Source organism: Cygnus olor, chromosome 9 (assembly GCF_009769625.2).
Source record: "Cygnus olor isolate bCygOlo1 chromosome 9, bCygOlo1.pri.v2, whole genome shotgun sequence".
In the NCBI taxonomy this organism is placed as follows: domain Eukaryota; kingdom Metazoa; phylum Chordata; class Aves; order Anseriformes; family Anatidae; genus Cygnus; species Cygnus olor.
The window spans coordinates 17,719,752-17,739,810 of NC_049177.1; the positions used below are offsets into that span (position 1 = coordinate 17,719,752).

Below are 20,059 nucleotides of genomic sequence, written 5' to 3' on the forward strand. Positions count from 1 at the left end.
GGCAATTACTTTTACTGATGGTTTGATTTGTTTTTCAAGCATGCAGTTTTCTGAAAAGTGGAAACAATAAAAGCAGCCTGTCCTACCTGGGAGGTGATCTGTGTACAATTCCCAAGCAGTCCTTCTTGCAGGGAGGTGGTATGGAAAAGGGGGTGGTGGAAGGATGCTAAAGCCGTGCTAGTATGCTTTGCAGTTAGTTGTGATAGTGGAATTGCAACCCATTCTCTTTCTATGTACTGTTCTCAGAGAGCCTTTTTTATTGCCATTGCTGTTTCAGTGAAGGTGCTAGGACAGGATCCCAAAAGCTCTTCCCCGTGTTAGGCTTGATTATACTGTTTGCTAACCTTCAAATGGTAGTGAACAAAGGTAGGGCCCTGTACTATGCAGTGGTATTCTTACAAGTCTATGCTGGCTACCCAGCAGCGATGGCCAAACTACAGGGAAGCAAATAACCTGAAGCTAGCAAGACAGAAGATGCTGGAGATTAAAATGTCCACTGATAAAAGCTTTTGGAACCCTTCCTTGTTACATGCAATTGAGTTAAAGCAGCTTGTGGCTGTGTTGCATCATGTAAAGAGAACATTTTTAATTGAATTGCATGAGAGCAAATTTTATAGCTGTCAGTGTTTGTAATAGATTGTGTGTTGTGAATACCAAAGCTGTTGTACAGGTTTCTGAAATGCCTTTGCCTTTCCAAAATCTATATATGAAATAGAGTGTGACCAAAATGCAGCTTTCAGAGAACACACAATTAAGATTTTAGATCAAAATTCTTCTTGGGCTTGATGTTACCTGTAGCAGCTGAACTATGTGTTTAAGAAAGCAAATGCAATCAGTAGCTTGTCTAAAGAAATAGCACAAGAGCAGATTTAAACTGAATAAAATGCTTAAGACCAGGTGCCATTTTTCCAATCTCTTCTCCATGGATCACCTGATAACCTGTGCAGGGGCTTGATGTGGGAGAGAGAGCGTGACTGTCAGGAAAGCACACAGCCTCAGTCTTTTTGACCCAGTGATGCCAACATGAGTTGCTTTGCAATTGTACAAATTCAGATAGGCACAAGTCATAAGAATTCACATTTTTATTATGAAGACTTCAGTATGAAGCACATTTCGTTTTTATTTTTTTTTTAGACAGAGTACTTCATTGGAGCCAAAGAGATTTGTATGTCTCCTGTATTTCCTGTTAGACTCAATATGGATCTCCATCATCCATACTGAGGACCCTCCTTGATGTCAGGAGGGATATGTTAGAGATAACAGCATTATGTTAGTATCTAGCAATGCAGAAAATCATTCTGTCCACTAGAAAGATGTTAATTAACCTGTGTGCTGTTCCTTGGCAAATGGAGAGGTTTCTGAGTCACGTGGCTGAGACTGAAACCTCACTGGTTTCCTTGAGGTCAACCTCCAGGTCAGTCCTAGGGAGAGGAATGAAGACCACAGGTCTTGGTGTATTTTTTTTTGTCTTTTTTTTTTTGTTTTCCCATTTCACACTGACAAGAGCCTATTTCCCTATCTTCAAACAGGGAAGGACAATCTCACCATTTTCCCAGTCATTCAGGACCTAGAAATCTGACCCTGCTTGTGGGATCTGGCTGCCTTTTTGTAGACAGTGTTCATTTTTTGTCAAATCATGTAACTAGAAAAAACAGTTGTACAAAAGCGGAAGCAAGTAATGATGAAAAAATGTTATTGGTTGAAGGCAAAAACATCTTCCAAACCCCCTGATGATGCACCGTGTTTATGAATCACACCTTGTAACATGAATCTCCTTAGCTGAATTGGCAGTATCTTATTGAATCAGTAATTCCCGGGCCGCAGCTGGAGTATCTTGAAAGTTCAGTGGGAATCTTTAAAGCTTAGATAAGTGAAAGGACTCTCATCCTTAGCAAACTGAGGGGATCCCTCACCATGAACATACTTTATAGCGTTTACTATTTTTACAGTGTCTGTCACCCTCTTATTGGACCACTTGGACTAATGGCTTTCAGTCTCTCTATAACGCAGCCAACACTTGGTTGAGAGCACAGCTCTCAGATCCCGTGATAACAGGAGGGAGGAAACTTATTCACAACATTTAGAAAACAAACAAGACCTTTATGGGACCATTAAAAAGAAAGACTAGATATATATTTATATTTTAAATACAAACTTTGTGGGATCATTTTTTTTGTCTGTGTGGAGTAGATAAAACACCAGTTTATTTTTGATGTGTCAATAAGAGTGTCACAAGTTAATTGCCTGGAGCTCAACTTATCTGTCCTGGGCAGAAGCTTTGATCCCTCATTAGTTGACTCATGTTGTGTTAGACAGTCCACGTGCTTGTTAAATGAGCCTCTTATCCTGCTAGAGACTCCAGACAGGTATCTATCTGCTTAACCCAGTTTAAAATCAAATCGTTCAAGTTACCTACTTTTAAGTTATCTGTCCATAGTAGCTATCTTAACTTGGCACTTTTTTAGTACCATGCCCCCTCTGGTACATCTTTACACAGTGTCAAGCAATAGAGGGCCAAAAGAAATCTCTTAAATAGCCCTGTGCTCCCTCAGCCTGTCTGGGATTATTCCTGGTTGCCCTGGTGTGGGTGAGGTAACGGGGCCACCACGGGTGTCTAGGACAGGAGTGATTTGTGAACGCTAGCAGGCTTTCTGCTTGCTACACAAGATGTAGCACAAAATGTCACCCAATCTTGTTATCAAGACTGCGTCAGAATTCTTTTTTTAGTTTAACCTACTTCCATTAAACTTGATTGGCAGGAGGTGTTGGGGAAATGCTCATCTCTTTTGAAAAAAATGTGTCATTCAGGTAGGTGGGTAAGTGTCAGCTCTTCTGTGATGGGGAGGGAAGAAGCTTTGCTGGGTGACGTGCTTGGTGCTGACAGCAGGGGTGTTTGCACATGGGAATTGTACGGCTCATCCAGCTTGTGAAGCCCACCAGAATACGCTTTTGTGCACCCGCTACCCACCCACGCTTGGCAGTTGGTTCCCAGAAGTCTGATGCCAGCTTTGCTGCATGTGGGCAATGTTCTGGGCGCAGTTATGCACAGGAGCATCTCCACCCAGTGCCCCATTTTCCACAGATTTTTATTCTTAAAATGATTTTATAATAAATATGAAGCTGCCAGAATAGACATCAGCTGTCTGAAATGGAAACAGCAGAGCTCCTCTCTGTTACCAGCAACGAATACTGCACTTGAGACAGGATTTTCTTCCCTGTAACTTCCAATTCAGTTGTGAGAGCTCCTCATCTGCAAATGACAACTGTATCCATGAGCTGTTTGTCAGCATCCCTGGTAGGGGAGGCACTGGTGTGAAATTGCAGAAAGCAGTACATTGCATAAATGACATAATAAAAAGAACACGCATTCATGTCAGCTTTCATCTGGTTTTACAAACGCTCATTTGCCCAGTCTCCCATTTTACAAAATGACGAATGAATTTAAGCAATTTGCAAGAGATCAAAAGGGAAATCAGTGGCAGAACTGGGTTTAGGGTGGAAATCTCAGGACTTACACAATCACTTAGGACTCCTGTCTGTTAACCACAGTAGGTCAATTCCTACCACTTTTGGCTTAACCACCAGCTCTGGGGAGCAGTGTAAAATCTCTCTGTATGTGCAGGGAAGCTGTGCTACAATTTGGGACAGGAGGTGAAGGACAGCACTGCATCCAGTTGACTGTATGAGAGGAATTTAGGTCAGCAGAATGGAATAACCCGAGCTGGCGATTGTCCAAGGCTGATGGCTAAGCATCACAAGTCACAGAATCTGTTTTATGCTGCAAAGCCACAAATAATCTAATATGTCACAGCTGGATAGACCATTGCAATGTTTCTGATCTGTGGCTGTGTACAGCAAGGATGCTTAAAAGAGATTTCTTAAGTAGTTACCTTCCAAGGCACCGTATCAAGTAGGCCTTCTGTTTCTTCTATGCAAAGGATTAAATCAAGGCAATGGAAATTCCCCTGCCCATGACAGAAGATTCTTCCCTTTGTTTTAGAGCATTCATGCATTTCAGCAACTCTTCCTGAAGCACTGGTCCCACAGCTCTTTTCTACTTTTAATTTTTTGGTGAGCACCTAGGGGTGACTGGTCTCTTCCACTGACCGCAGCACACCAGGTTTCTTTACCCAAAAGTAAGGTACAGGCTTAGAATATGCATCTATCACTGCATTCCCAAAGAAACAGGACAGTAGCAAACTGCAGAAATGTGTTTGATAAATTTCCTTGGGATCTCATGCTAATGAAGAGTGATCGTTCGTAGTTCCTTTCCCCATTAACCTATGTTTATTAAAAATTGACCTTCTGTTATCATATTACCTGCATCTTTCTCTCTGTATCCTAATCAAGCTTTTGAACTCTTGGCAAATTTTGACCAAATTTGGTCATAAAATACTAAGTTCATACAAAATCTGAAAATATTGAATGGAGATAAGAAAAAGATGCAAATGTGGAGGAAAAGGCGAATCAACTCATTCTATTAGACCTCACAGAATCTACATGAGACAGCGAAAAGGGAGAAGGAAAAGTAATAATTTATTTTTGCTAGTTTTGCTGCTTAAAAAAGCTACTTGTTTACATTTTTGTTCCCAGATTGTGGTTATTAGTTTTGCCTCAATATGGCTTATTCTGTGCAGCTGTTTCAGCTGGGAACTGTTTAATAATGAACTGTTTAAAAGAGGTTTGTTAATGCTGCAGAGTTTATGCCTAAAAGTGGAAATCACGCATCTACAGAAACTCGTGAAAAATGTGCAGATTTGTCTCGTGTACTCTCCAAAATGTAGAATACTGCAAGTACTTGTTTAAGGCTCACTTTCCAGCCTGGTTTCTCAAGGCATGATGAGAAATAAAGACCACGAGAAATCGTTACAAGCTGGGGATACAGACCACTGGTTTGGTTGTCTTAATTTCAAGCCAAAATATTTGTGTGATAGTTTTGCCTCATGTTTAGGGAGAGAGGTGATTATAGAGCTTCCCAGAACCAATAGAATCAGTAGTCTATACTCTCTAATAGGCTCCCTCTCTTTTGGAACAGAACAGGTCAGAGGTGTTTCTTTTTCTACACTGTCTTTTACTTTAGTTGAATGCTTTTTTTTTTGTATGGGGTGTGATTCAGACTCCACCATCCTTAACAAAATTCAAGAGGATGTTAGAAAAATCCTGTAATCCAGGTTTGTTACCACTAATTCTCTTACAAGCAGTAAGCAGAGCCATGGACTAGAGCCCCACAGAACCGAAAGGCTGCTTACAACCCTAGCTATTTTCTCATTTATGGATATCCTCTCCCAAACTGGCTTTCATTCCCCCCAAACCCTGAGCTTTCATTCTTAAACCAGTAAGAGACCGGGATTCCGGGGAGGAAAGGGGGTAGGAATAGCAACCATCCACCATCTGCTTGCTGCAGGATTTTCACACTTTCTTCGTATGCATTTTGTAATGGCAACTGTTGGAGACAGGGTACTGAGCTGGATGGAGCTGAGGTGTGATCCAGTCTGTCAATCCGTAGGTCACTGTCTGTTTCAAAAGCCCCCAGATTGCTGCTGTTAAATCTAGTGCTGCTACCGTAGTCTCTCCCTGTCCTGTATTTTCCAGTCTACCTCAGCAATGGCTTGTAGGTGTTTGTTTCTTCGAGTGAATGCACGGAGGAGTGTTTGACATGAAGAGTTATTGAAGGAAAGCCAGATGGCAGAATCTGGGTTTTGCTGTTAGTACCGGTGATGCCCATCGCCCCTTCCACAGCTGTGCATGCCAGGCACTTGGTTCACTGCATCCTTAGAAAGCTCTCCTGGGCTCTGTAATATGGCTGTTGGCACCTGCAAAGAGGTTGGGGCTCAAACAAGTTATTAAGCGAAACTGCCTACTGTTGCGCTCAGCTCTTCTCCTGGCTTTCCTAAACCCACCTCTATCTCAGGACTGCATTTCCTGAGACGGTGTTAGCCCTCTAAGGTCATTACAATACAGCAGAAAGGAGGAACCGTCAACTTCCAGACCAGGCCTTTGCAAATGTTTTCCATATTTTTAAAAAATAAGTAATAGTAATAAAGAAGAATGCGGTAGCTTAGGTCGCAAGCAGGGGAAAAATGACATATTGCAACATCATTCACTGAACTACTCAGACTGTGGCACTTCCCTATCCTTTTAAACACTCCAGAGCAACCCCAGGGCAGTCTGGAAGGAGAAGGCAGGGGAGACTCTCCAGGGGAAGGCAAGTATAGGAGGTTTCCTCCTGTGTGAGCTCTCGGGTCAGGCACAATGACAGCAGCTGGTGCTGGCAGAAGTCACTGCTTGCTGACAGGGTAGGCGGTTGTGACCATTCTGCATTGCTTAGTCTCAATATTAAAAAGCAAATAGAGCCAAAAGAAGCCAGAGAGGAGCCCTTGTCTGTCCCCATTTCCATGTCATAGGGAAGCTCAGATGGCCTCAGTGTAAATTAAACTGCTGTGACATCAATTACAATTCCTGGCAGCTCATTAAATACAAGGGCCTTTTTCCACCTCTTGCCTCATCTTTTATTTAATTCCTTTTCTCGCCTTCCATATGGTGCCCATATCCATGAGATCTCCTGATAGGACATCTCTCCTGGGGCAATCAGGTTCAGCACCTGGGAAGGTACTTGCATTACCACACCATCTCAGTGAGGGGAGAGTAAGCTCAGCAATTTCATTGCTGTTACTTCCTTCTCCCTTTTTCTGTACCACGTTGGAAGCCTCTCTTAGCCCCGAGGAACGACTCAGCATTCAGACGAGGATGAACCTTTCTGGATGAGGTTTGGATGACTGCTAAAATCATTTTGATATCTGGTATACGGTATTAGCCCCTTTTGTGTATCCCTTCCGGTTTTTCAGTGCTGGGCTTGTGTTCAAGGATTGGGTGGAAGATACACCACAAATATTCAGTGTTAATGCTGATGCGTTGTAGCCCACTAACTGAGCCTCTTCTACCTCATTTTGGGGTGCAGCACAGTAATGTCTGGATTTCCCCAGATGGTCAATGACTGGGAGAAATCTGAGTTCTCTACACAGCTGCCTGCTCCTAGTCACCTCAAAAATGCTGGAAAAAGATGTGAAAGGGATAGCATGGCACATGGCTCATTATTAGTCATTCATCTTTGGTGACTCAGAGTATCCAGAACAGCACACATGGTCAGAATTGAAACCAAGGAACGTGAGAGAGACAGGGCGAAGAAACTGCCAGCTCTTACATGCATAGATGGAAAAACATCACTAGTAAATACCTTAAGAGATCTGTAAGTCATGGCAGAAAGGGAGGTACTGCTCTGAGTTCAGAATACCCTAAAGAAAAGCTTGTGCATTTAGTGGAGGAAAGGATGGCAGGCTCCACTTTGGCATGGGGACAGGTGTGCAGGGAGCAGACAGGATGAGATCACAGCACCTTCAAGTCCCTCTGTCATGTAAACACAACGTAGCTAACATGCGAGTCCAAAGGCATAGCTGCCTCTGGGGGATGACTGAGCTCATGGACTGGAAGCGAGCCACGTCCAGCATGTGAACTCAGGCTGGGGTAAATCTGACACAACGGCACTTACTCAAGGGGTGAACTACATCACCCTTGTGCACATCTTGTCATTTGCAGAGCAGCATTACAGAAGCCTGACGCCTTTTCAGGGAAGAGACCCACAAATAATTCAGCATTATGAAATAGTCTTTTCTCCTGTTTCTGTTAGAATATTCCTTGTATGCTATAGGGAATGAAGCACTGAACTGAAACAGACAACCCCAAACTGCAGTGGACACTAGGATTCGGTTTGCAAAGCTTCACAGTGCAGGAACTGCTTTCCTGAGTTCATTTGGGGATCTTGGGTTAGTTCCTGTAAGATCTCAAGGAAAACCCAGCTGAGAGGATCTCGAATCAGGTGCCCCACATCCGTGAGTACAGGCTGTAATCTCCGTGCTTCCCGTTATCTCCATCTGTGTCACAAAGATCTCGGATGCAAACCAGCAGCTCTTATCCTGAGACTGTTTACGCACCCACCGGGATCACCTAATATACGCACACCCCAATAGTACTACTGTAGGGCTTGCATAGTATCAACCCATATATTAACACCATATGTTACAGGCTTCATAAGAGAGAGGCTGGATCCGCCGCTTCCGCAGTGCAGGCTGTTGCCTAGGGCAACGGGATACAGGGGGGCTGCAAAGCGTTTCGCTATTGCTTTCTCTGCATGACTGTGAGCTGTATGATTTCCAGTTTCCCCGAGGCAATGAATTCTCTATGGCTGGCCCTGAATATGAGAGCAGTTATCTGCCGTTCCAAGCCATATGTGCAAGCCAAACAATGCTAATGTACAGCGTTTTGGTCTGCTAGCAACAGTTGCTGACAGAACCTGGCTCTCCTTGCTCAACACATGCGTTGAGCTCCAGGGATTTTAGAGTAGTTACTCCCAGTTAACACCAGAGAACTACTTCAAGATACCTGCAACGTGAAGAGGTGAAGAAAATCCAAAGCCAGCAGTGGTATCTTTCAGTATTTCAGGAGAGTGATTGATGCCTTTAAATTCAGGGACCTCTGAGATAGCAGCCATTTTTCATTTTTTGTATGTAGAGGATTAGCCTACAGTTGCTGGCATCTCCAAAATCAATGCAGTACCTATAGCTTAGGACTTTCCAAGGATGTGCAAGCACCAACAGACAGGTACGGGGGGAAAGAACTGCAGCAAACACATGCAGCTGTACTAGCAATAAGTAGAAAAGAGATGATCTGGATGTGCAAAGTTTGGGTATGTTCTCTGTTGATTGTGTATGTTACAACCTTAACAATTCAAATGTGTTTTTTTTTTTTTCCTCCCCTCCTGGTATGGACTCCATATTCTAATAGAATTGCTGTGGCTAGAATTAAGATCAGGAGAGTTTGCCTCTTTTTGTCAATCAATAATCCTTCACATAACAAAGGAGGACTATAAATATTTCCCTCCTTGGGGTCTGAAGTTCACTGTTGTCCATTACACTTTGGTTTAGAGGTCTCCAAAGCCAATGCTTCATGTCTGAAGCGGTCGATACTGGTATTTGCAGCATAAAGGCCAGAGCTGATGACATACATAGAAACCATCTTACTGATCTTGCAATATTCAGAGAAAAGGTTATTTCAAACAAAAATAGCAAAGGGTCTTAGTATAATGCTGAGCTCTAATCAGATGAATAACTAATCAGAAAGCTCCCAGCAATTATACGCCGGTAATTGGTAGAGGAAGGTTGCTGGAAAAATCTGGTTCATCCTTATTATGGTGATTAGCTTATTCAGCACTAGTGTATGGTTTTTTTTTTTTTTTTAATGATTTAAAGCTACTCTCACTGTTTCATCTACCTCTGATATTTGCATTGTGATCAGTATCTACTATCTTGTCCCTTTCCACATCAAATCAGTAGAGGATTCACACTAGACTTAGAAGTCACACTTGCGTTGGAGGTAAATTTTTTGGTCCTTATTTTTGTAGGTCATAGATATCCTACTTCCTGGCTTTGTTTTCAGCTAGGGGAGTATGTAGTTTAAGCAACGTGCAATCATCATTCTGGACGATGGTTAATTACACTCTGGTGATACAGCAGAGCTTTGTGCATAGTTACATCTTGATTGAGAGAAAGCTAGCAGCCAAGCACACTTTGAGGAGCAATGCTGTTTGGACAGGAGCTATGAGGAGTCTGTCAGAGTTATTCTGTGCCCGCTCTACCACAACATCTCCAATACCAGCTCTGCCCAGGCCATGCTCTGCAGACATCCCACTCTCCTTTTCAGAGCTGGGGGAGCAAAGTCTCTCCAGGTCAGCCATGGGAAGGAGGGATGAAACAACCGATAGTCCCCTGGCACCTCCTCTGTCCAAAAGCACCACAGTAGGGCTGCTGCCTGAGGTGGCAGGGGAATAGGTTGGTCTCAGGAAGGCAGCTGTGCTGGAGTGGCCTTGTCCTCCTGCAGAGGAGAGAGCATGGGGGGCACATCAGTGCTAATTCATGCTACAACTTCCCTTGTCACAAGTCCTTCAATGACAAGATCAAACTGCTTTGTCTTCCTTTCTCAGATCAGCTGAAAGGCAGGGGGTTACTGAATTGGGCAGAGGAGCTCCAGCCTCAGTCCCTCAAGCCCATTCTCCATGAGATTTAATGGCACTGCAGGGCTTGGTACCCAGGAGTTGCTTTCTGTTGAGAGACCCCTTGTCCTGGAAGATTTGGAGGATAGTTCCTGTCACTGCCACTTGGGGAGGGGCCACTAGAGGATACAGAAGGGTGTAATCACTCTTCTATACACAAAGCCTGTAGGAGCAAGGCCATCTTACTGTTTATGCTGCATTCAAAGCATAGAAGTCCAAAATACCTAGACAGCACAGTCTCCAGAGAAAAGCCTGTGAGATGCATGCTGATCCTTTGAAGATTTGGGTACACAAGTTCTTTAAGTTTGTCATCTGAATTATATTAGACTGAAGAAGCACATCACTTCTCCATTGAAAGTTATGTGTGTGTAATTTTGATGTCTAAGAACTATAGTTCAAGTCATTTATGCTGGTTTTCCTACTCAGAAGTAAACACATCCCTTCATTTTATCCCTAGAAGAAGGAAGCATGAAACTAATCTTATAAGTGCTTTAGCAAAGGTAGTGATCTCACGTGAAACTTGATAACTTCAGTTACAGATTAAGCTACAAACTGTAAGAGTCTTAAACATCTAATAAGGAAACACCCACCCAGATTAGGAAAATATTTTACAACAAAATAAGACCAGAGTTGACATGATCATCCTTACCTCCTAGAGAGTAGTCCTACACTACCCAAACGAGGATGGTGACAGATTTAAATGACAAAGATGGCCTAACGTTAATCTAGTAAGTCTAAACTACAAATCATAAATAGTAGAGGAAGTACCTGAATACAACATTGCCCACAACACAAATGGAAGAGGAACTGGGAGCCCTCTTAAATGGAGTCACTGGAGCATTGGGCAGAGTGATTGGGTGATGATTAGTGATTAGATGATTAGTGCAGTCAGGACCATTGCTACATGCTGCTGCTAATTGCAAAATAATTTCTCAGTATACCCTACGTGCTCTAAAATATCTGCCACGTCCACTGCTGGTGCTGTTATTTGGGATCAGTCAGACGTTGTGCCTGATTTTTAAACTCCTTGTTAGTGTTTTGTTTTTCTTTCAACTAATTAGCCCATTCTTAGCTGTTTCAGTTCAACTGCCTTCACCATCAGACCTGCTGCCTCTGAAAGAGTACGTAGTAGTAATTAGCCTGACACAAACAACAACTGCAAAACCTTAATGAGCAAGATGATATTTTAAAATACAGCGTTGAATCTGCAGATATTATCAGATAAAGTTGGAAAACACTCTAGTGTTCAAAGTTGCAAACAGGAGGTAAATATTTATTAGTATGTCCCCATTTATCATCTAGCTTTACTGCAGTAATTGCAACTGAAATTAGACAAATTGTATGAATACCTTGGCCTTTGGTTCTCAGCTGAAGATTATTCTTCCTTGTGCTTCATTATTTGTATCAAGATTTTGAAGTTCCTATGGTACTTCTGATGCAAGTAAATAAACACTGCTTTATTTTTTGTACACTTGACTTGCTACTCTTGAACCAAGTATATTTAAAATGAGGCAGACAGGTAAATATTTTGCAGAATTACGTGAATTTATGCTACAAAGGAGCAGTAAAGAAAGAGTTAAAGAGGCAGTGGCAGGGAAGGATTATTTCCCCACCTGGAAGCAGGTATCAGTTAGGGGCAGGTGTTAGCAGTAGCCCTGGTGTGGAGAATGGTTCCAGGGCCTGCTTAAAGGAGCTGTGGAAAGAGGTACTAGCTGGAAGCAAAGAAATAATGAGGTAGATGTTTAGGTGGAGAAAGAAGTACAAAAAGAGAGGCTGGAAGGGGGGGTGGGGGTCTATGGGGTACCTGAAGGCTATGTAGGAGGCTGCTTTGGGGTTTGAAGCTTGTGTGCTGTGTTGGAGAGCTGAGCTGTGAGAACTCTAAAGGGTGCATGCTGTGTGGAAGGTTGCAAGGATGTACGGGAGAATTGAAGGCTCCTGGGAAGCTGGAAGGCTGTCCTGGAGATACGGGGCTGTGTAGGAGGCTGGAAATCCCTGTGCTGCTTGGTAGGCTCGAAGGCTGATCTGAATCTGGTGTTATCAGCTCATGGGACAAAGAGACTTGAGGAAAAAAACACACTGTGTTTATTTATAAGAGATCCTAAGGATGCCTCTGAACGCAGGGATGCAAGCAATAACTAATGTTTATTTACCAAGGCATTAAATAATTAGATTTCCCTTTAGATAAATATTAATCTTGTAGAGCTATTAACCTATAGCTTTCAGAGGTGCTGGGGCTCCAGGAGGTAGAAGAAAAATTAGGGACTATTCAAATATTAAATGTGTTTTAAGAGGAAGCAGCACTTCTACTAAGGTTTGCGTGTGGCTTTGCTCTTTGCTGGGTTGTGGGGTCAGATAGCACAAAAATCCTTATGGTAAGGAAAGTCTCTGCTGGTTCTCTGCACTGGTACAGCACCAGATGCACTAGGAACTGGAATTGCCTCTTAAGGCAGTACAGTCTCTAGCAGGCATGCTCACCTACTCAAATATTCTTCATTTAGTGGTGCATACATACAGGTAACGTATGGTTCAACCTTCTCCGCTGCCCATACGCAGTGTGCCTCTGCCAGTACTTAGAGCCGTGCTCTGAATACAGCTGTCTAAGAAGGCAGCTCTGCTGCTGAGGTGGTGCTGGCAGATATTTCCGGTTTGTGGGTCCGGAGAGGTGGTACCAATGCAAGCACAGGTGTTTGGTAACTCAGAATTAAAAGTAGGCAAACTTGTAGACAGACCTATTTTGGGGAGCAGGTAGGAGGATGGCATGGCACCTTGTGCCTCCATCCACTCTGAGGTCATGTCAAGAGTCCTGTGTGTAAGTCTGAGGTGGTTTTGTTCTTGGCAGCAGAGCAATCCGAACTGTGAACCTACTGCTTTGAGCTGCTTCCAAACCATTTTGGTGTTGCTTTTTTAAGCTGAATTTCTTTACATTTAAAGATTCCCTGTCAGCATAAACCAATTCAAAGGGCTCTCAAGCGAGTAGGAAACGTACACGTATATGCTTTCAGCATGTTCCTCCCCAGACTTTTGCTTTTGTGGTGCAAAGCTTTAGGCAAAACTATTCCTGCTGCTTCCTCTACCCCCAGCCCTTCTTCAAATGGTTCTCAGATGCATTCTTAAATAAAACCTAAAATACGTGTATTCTTAAACTGTCTCGCTTTATTGGCGATTAAATGGGAGATCATCTGTTTCACGAGGGTAGCAATCTCTCTGTGGTGCCAAAGTGCTCAGCTGAGAATCACTGGAGAAGCACAAAGCACTGCTTCATGTGATATTTCGTGAAGTGGGCTTATGTCTAGTGGGACTCGGGTCCATAAACAGATGTGTGGTTTAGATTTTTTTGAGTTAATAAGCGCTGGTCAGTGGAAAGTGCTTGCAGTGGGGTTTCCTGGCAGACTAAAGAGCAATTTCTTATCTCATTGGAACACTGCTCGGCTTTAGGCAATACAAGTCCATCGAGCTGTTGCAGCCAAAAGCACTGTCCTTCCTGTGTGTTGGCCGGAGGATGCTGGTGCTGAGTCGGCAGGGAAGGTCTTTGTGCGCTGTCTCTTGTCAGGTGAGTTATCTCAAGCAGCTGTGTGCTGCTTCTGAAGCTGACTTCTAGACCTCTTCTGCTCTGTGTGGACCTACCTGCTTGTTAGCTTATACAGTCCCCAGATAAATTTAGGCTTGTTACCAAAGGAAGTGAAGCTCATGCTTTGTCTGCATATCCCAGCTGGCTTTTTTAGCAGCTCTTCCCTGGTTTTGACGTAGCATTGAAACTCTTGGTTTCCTGTAAAACTTGTGAGCAGAGGTTGTGAGAGAGCAGCTCATTATTTTTACCCTATTATTAGACATTACAGAATCAAGTTAGTGTAAGGTAATAAAAAAACAGTGATTGTGTTGCATGGGGAAGAGAGGAAGAGGGCTGGGAGTGTGGTTGTGTGTGGTAGGGCAGCGTGTCTTGGAAAGCCTGAGAAATCACCCTGCAGACTGGGTCTTTCTGGAAACTTAAACCCATCAGGCGCTGGGCAGGACAAACTCAGCTTGCCTGAGTGTGGGTGTGTGAGTGTCTGCCCTTGAGGGTGCACATGCAGGAGAGTGCCGCAGTTTTGCACTTGTGGGAGCCCAGCACTGAGAAATTAATTAGAGGTGTGTCCCAAAAGACCTGCCCCCAGTGTTTTGACAGCAGCCCTGGTTTGGGGAAAGAATAAGAATGGGTACTTCATGGTTGCCAGATTGTTGCTTAGTTAGGGGAGTAACTCTGTTCTGACTGGCGCAGTCATATCTATTTCATCCGCAGTTCCCTAGACGGATGCAAGCGTTGCCCTAGGGAATGTGGAAGGAGTGTTTGTGTATCTGCCAGCTGAGAGCCCAGTCAGTCAAAGCCTTGGTGTTCAGAAGAGTAAAGACAGGAGTCCCTTTCTCCCAGCGGGCTGCTCAGGTAACCACTGTGCACAGACATGCAAACAGGAAAAGATCAATTGTCCCTGAAGTCCAATATCCCACCCTATGTAGTGACTGATGTTAAGCATTAGAGAGACAGCAATAATGTTGGATGTTCCTTCACTGTAATTTGTAACGTGAGAGGCTGTTTCTTCCTGTTCAGCTAACGTTTGGCTCATGTCCAAAAGCCTTGAGTATCAACAGCCCTCGTGATTCTTGCAGATCCTATTTTTATCCCCGTGTCTTTGTGGTTCTCCTTTTTCTGCTTTAAGTTGTGAATTGCAACAGGAAAAAAAAAAATACTGCTGCTTCCATCAGGGAATGTGCACAGCTGCTCCTTAGGGAAGGAAGCCATCCCGGTGGTCTTGGCTGAATGGATCTAGCAGCTGTTCTGTGCTGCTGATGCTCTGGTGATTGATTGCAGGGAGGAAAAAGGTGAAGAGGGAAGAAAGGGGAGCGGTGCGGTGTTCTGGATGCTGGCAAGAATCAGGGTTACTGTCGCACTGGAGGTAACTCAGTGTGTCAGTGGCAAAGTACAGAGAGGAGAAAAACACTTTCGTTTCTTAATATCCAAAGATTTTTCTCCTCCAGCATTCCCACTACTGTTGGAGGGCACAAAGACTGTGCCTGTGCATCTGCCTCTCACAGTGTGCACTGTGTTGATGGCAAGGTGATCAGGTGATTGTGGTGTTTAGGAGCATGAGAGAATGGTTGGAAAACCAGGACTCTAATCCAATGGGTATAGCACTGGTGCTTTTTCTTTCTTTTAGAGGATGGTAAAAGGAAAATGAGTATCCCTGGATGTCCGTATGGTTCCAGCTTCAAGATGGCAACAAAGGTCTTTGGCAAGGCTGTCTACTGATCTTAGCTGTGCTCACTCCAGGTTTGACAGCTCACATGGGAATAAATGTGCACCAAGAGTGACAGAGTTCTTGTTTCCCACTGCTGAGAGTGACCAGAAATATTGTGCTTGTCAGCTAGGAAGTCACTTTAAGCAGATCAGTGTAATGAGATTCTGAAGCCATATGGCACTGGAATTAGTGCCTTCTAGTGCAGTAACTGCATGCTGTAATTGCAGCGGTGCTGTATGCTGAAAGTAATTCCAACTGCACAGGTTTTTCTTCTACTCATTCTTTTAACTCGTTAGGATTTGAAACAATGCCTGAGATGTAGCCCTTGCTTTAAATTTAAAAAAAAAAAAAAAAGAAGAGGAAGGAATTCTGGCTTTTTATTAGTTGGAATAAAATAAATGGAGGTTAATAGAAAATACAGGTTTCCTAGCTGAACAATGAAATGGATTTTACCTGTAGCTGCATTGAGTGTTTGTTCTCTGAAAATGAACCTTCATTTCAAACTTCTGAAATCCCTTGTGGCTCATCAGGGTCATGGTCTCGATGGTGAGGAAGACAGAAAGAAGGTCTTTGAGGTATATGTGAAAAGGAATAGCATGTTCCAGCAGAGTCAACAAAGAACAGTTCAAACTTCAGATAAAACATCAGGATAGTGTGAAGCTGGAGTTTCAGTAGTGAAACCTGATTTTTTTCTTATCTTTTATGTATATCAATCTAAATAGCAGAAATGGGTTTAGATTTTCTCTCTCAGCCTCGCAATATGATACATTGTGTATTGGTGAGGGGAGCTGCTGATCTCCATGAATAAAATATCTCTTCTTGATCTCATTATATTTTTTATTAATGTTTTTGAAATCATAGGTGGATGGGAGAGGCAATTTTAAGTCTTGTCCACTAAACTTTCTTGATTCTTAACAAAGCTCCATTGAAAACAGACATCTATTTCCCCTCAACTGTTTTAATGACTCTGTAAGTTGTGAACAGAGGGTTTCCTACAGTCTTTTCTAGCTGCCTCACTTACATGTGCAGCAGAGGCAGACTTCTCTCCCTCTCTCCTCTGGAATATAAATACAGTTCCCAAATTCATTTTGAGTGAAGAGGCAAGAATTGAGATCCATTGGGACCAATGTTATTGAGATCCAGTGTGTTTGTTGCTTGTTCCGTGATTAACGGTGTTAATTATTGGAGCACTACCTTTGGGGGCAGGGGAGTATTATTCCACAAGGAAAAGATACGGGGCTTAAACACATTTAACTGATTTGACTTTAAATTTGCGGCAGTCCTCTGACTGCACAAGGTATGTGCTATCATTTCTGTATCCCTAACAAAAAAGCTCCAATTCCAAGGTGAGCTGGTATTCCTAACAGAACTAGGAACTGGTGCAATTCCTCTGTTTTGATAATGTCAGCTGAAGATACCTGGGTTTTCTTATTTCTGATGATGCTTACGCTATTTACTTGGTTATTCATTGTAAGCCCAACCCAGATAGGGTTGCTAGGCAATGCTGGCAATTCATGAGCAGAAAATGTCCTCCGCCTTATTATTTTCAAACATTTTGCTGTGGTTGTCTGGAACAGCAGGAAAGAAACTCCCCTCCGTTCTGTGGCAATCTCTGGAAACAACCCAAGGAAACGTGCCTGCTTCTCTTCTGTACCTGCTCCCTCTGCTATGCTCTTTTGTGTTTAAAGAACGGTGACTTCTTTCTGTCTGGCTGATAACCTTTTAGCTGAAGGGGAAAATTGGGAGGAAGTTAATTATGAATGCTGAGCGCATATTTGGTAACGTGCTACATAAAAGCATTCCTGCAAACCAGCCATCACAGCATCTCCTGAGCAGACGCACTTGGCGCAGTACAGAGGAGGCAATTCTCTGGGTGGTAGCAAACAGCGCAGCTCTCAGTGCTCCAGTGTCAGAGGTTTCTGATAACCTCAGGAGAAGCTGGCCAAGCTTCTTGTGAAATGTGAACAAAATCAACATACACGAGAATAAACAGATCTTTCTGTCCACTGATCCTAGCTCATGCACCACAGCACTTCGTCCCTTAGGTAAACCTTACGTGCCCTGGAGCCTAATGGTAAGCAGCTACAGTCAGCTTATTTTTTTTGTTTGGAGCTGGGTGGTGGCAGTGGCACGCCAGGCATCTGAACTACGTATTTAGCAGTAGAAAGGATCAGGGTTTCCTAGGGAAAAAACAGGCCTTAAATGATGTTTACCTGCACTTCAGAAGCTCTCACCTAGGCCAGGTTGCTTTTCACATCCCACTTGTAGCATCAAGCCTTCCCCTCGGAACAACGTGTTTCACTGAGCCTCCTGGTGCTAACCCACGTGGGGGGAACAGCATATGCAAGGGAGGATGGCAGACAAGCATCTCATCACAAATGCTGGATCCTCCCCCGTTGTGTATCTATGTATGTGCAAGGTTGAAGTGCAGTTATTCTGTGTATGTGTGCACACATGAATGTAGTGTCAGAAAAGCTTATTTTTCAAGGGATGTCACGTTTGCCTTTGCAAGGACATCCTGAGCCCCTGAAATGAAAGAAAAGAGTAGCTGTACAGAGGATGAAACAAAGGCTTTAAGAAAACCACTGGGATACGTTTCCACTTTTCTTACTTCACGATGACAGTTTTTTTCTACAAATTCTGCCTTCTGTGCTGCTGTTCTCCCCATCTGTAAAATATTGCAGTCCCCTGGGGATTTAATGTGGAAGCTCTAATAAATATTTTACAAAGGAGAATGAATGGGGTCACCCAACAGCCCAGTACGCCATTGTCTTCACTCCGCAGGCAGGATTTTGGCAAAGAGCAGGAGGGTGACCAGCTTTATGCCACGCAGCAAACTTGGGGGAGGGAGCACAAATCTTTGAGAGCAAGGATCCCGTTATAGCTCTCTGCCAACAAAAGGAGAGGGTTAGGGAGCTCAGACAGCTTGCTGGCTGGGGAGCAGTGGAGCTGGTAGGGGAGGAGCAGCGCTGAGCTGACTTCTGTGCTTTAGCCACCAGGCATTCCTGCTTGTCCACGTAGTTAGTCACCATGTTAGCAGCAGCACCATGTAAGGCTTTTTCTCCTGGGCACTCTTGTCCCCTGTTGTTCACTCTGTGTTAATTGGGCTCCTCCTTTTTCACTCTGTCTATGGATCAGCTGTGATCTGAGGCGGTCACGAGCTGAACACAGGGTGCAGCTGTGTAAAACACCAACAGGTGTTAGTGACTGAGGCAGAAGGTGGCACAGCCTTTCCTCATCTGCGTGCAAGGTCCTTGCAGCAAGCTTGTTCTGTGCCCAGGTCCCTGCAGTTGAGCTCTGGGTTGCGGCTTGGCTCTCATTTATGCAGTTCTTGTTGTATTCTTTGCACTGTCACCAACACTGGCCTTGTGCCTGTTTGTGCATCTCCTATGCAGTTCCCCCTGCTCCAGGGAAGGCTCCTTCTTATTTCACTGCACCAGGATTGAGTGTCCTCTGCAGTCAGTTCCCTAAGTACTTGTTTCTTCACAGGGCCCTCCGATTAGTAATTTTTATTATGGAAATCATTAAGAGTGGGGAAAAAAATCAAATATCCAGCACCTTCAAAGAGAGATTTCTAAATATATGCTCTAAGACCCAAATATTAATGTCAAACTCATGGATCCAAGTTCTTTTTAAGAAAGGTTTGAGTGCGGGTTGTACAGTTAGCAGAGCATTTCTGCCAGCAATACTTCTGTTCTCCATTTGCTATTCTGTTCATTTAGATTATCAGATCTTGTGAGCAGGGACTGTACACAGCAGCAGAGGGCTCTTCTGTATAGTTGCAGCTTCCCAGCACCACTGCCAGGCATGAATAATTGGTTGAGCAGCTCTGCAGAGCAGTCTCCTTGCACTGTCCAAGCTGAAATGCTGAAGCAGAAAAAAAAAGTGTCAATAGTGAGGAACCATAAGCCTTAAAGGGAGTGAAAGTAATGAAGAAAAATGTTTTCTTAAAAACTTTGTGGATGTATTTGGTGTGCTCTTTAAGGGGAGCATCCGGTGATATTGCAGTGTGCGTCTGGGATCTTCCACCTTCATCGTAGCTCATAGGATAGCTTTAAATTAATGATAAGGAAGCCATTCAGGGCATTGGCTGTGCCGAGGTTCACAGGTTTCATTCTGAACGAGAGAATGAAGTAAACTGATATTGAAAGCAAGGAGGGAGAAACAACCACAGTCAGTAAGCCTATAAAAGTCTTAGCCAATTGCAATGGCGAACATCCTGCTGGTGAGGATGACCTTGAATGAACTAAGTGGGATAAAGTCACCAGCCTGAACTGACGGCTGAAGATCCAGACTGGATTCCAGCAAACAGCAGATTCCTGACGAGTCTCCTGCGCTCTGGCAATGGCTTCTCGGTGTCAGAGATGTGGACAACAGGTGCCCAGGAATCCACCTTTCACTGCTGTCCGGATAACAGAAGGAGAAATGAAGTCTTACCATGATTTTATAGGAGGATGCATTAGACTGGAGCGTATGGCAAAGAAAGGTATGTGCAGCATCTTTAAAAGAAATAGCATCTTCCCTTAGTGGTAGCTGCACTGCATTCCTGAGAGATTTGCGAAAGGAGCTTGTTTTTCTAATGCTTTCTCTGAGGAGACAGTGGTAAATAATTTAAAGGCAACTGGCTGGATTTGGATATTAACTCTGGCGTGACTGTATCATTTGGCTTCACTGTATATGTCTGGGA

General features: G+C 43.7%; 1 protein-coding gene and 1 long non-coding RNA gene across 16 annotated transcripts in view; one reads left to right on the forward strand and one right to left on the reverse strand.

Annotated features, from left to right (window-relative positions):
• The window catches only part of MCF2L2 (MCF.2 cell line derived transforming sequence-like 2), a 167,391-nt gene that overhangs the window by 7,178 nt on the left and 140,154 nt on the right, over positions 1–20,059 (forward strand). For 4 of the 14 annotated variants that reach the window (XM_040568000.1, XM_040567992.1, XM_040567999.1 and 1 more), the window contains exon 1: positions 19,217–19,858. The exons of 3 other annotated variants lie outside the window; for them this stretch is intronic. In XM_040568000.1, the coding sequence (XP_040423934.1) occupies positions 19,717–19,858 (142 nt within the window). In that variant the 5' untranslated portion in view covers positions 19,217–19,716. Of the gene's footprint in view, positions 1–19,214; positions 19,859–20,059 lie in introns of those variants that run through there. 7 more of the 14 variants (XM_040567998.1, XM_040567993.1, XM_040567991.1 and 4 more) reach the window with 5 other exon arrangements.
• LOC121075105 lies at positions 9,264–11,095 on the reverse strand. Of its 2 annotated transcripts, none has more exons than XR_005822724.1 (2): positions 10,871–11,095; positions 9,264–9,924 (listed from the first exon to the last, which is right to left on the reverse strand). It is a non-coding gene; the product is annotated as an uncharacterized LOC121075105 (long non-coding RNA). The 2 variants fall into 2 exon arrangements; XR_005822725.1 differs by lacking the exon at positions 10,871–11,095 and adding an exon at positions 10,752–10,837.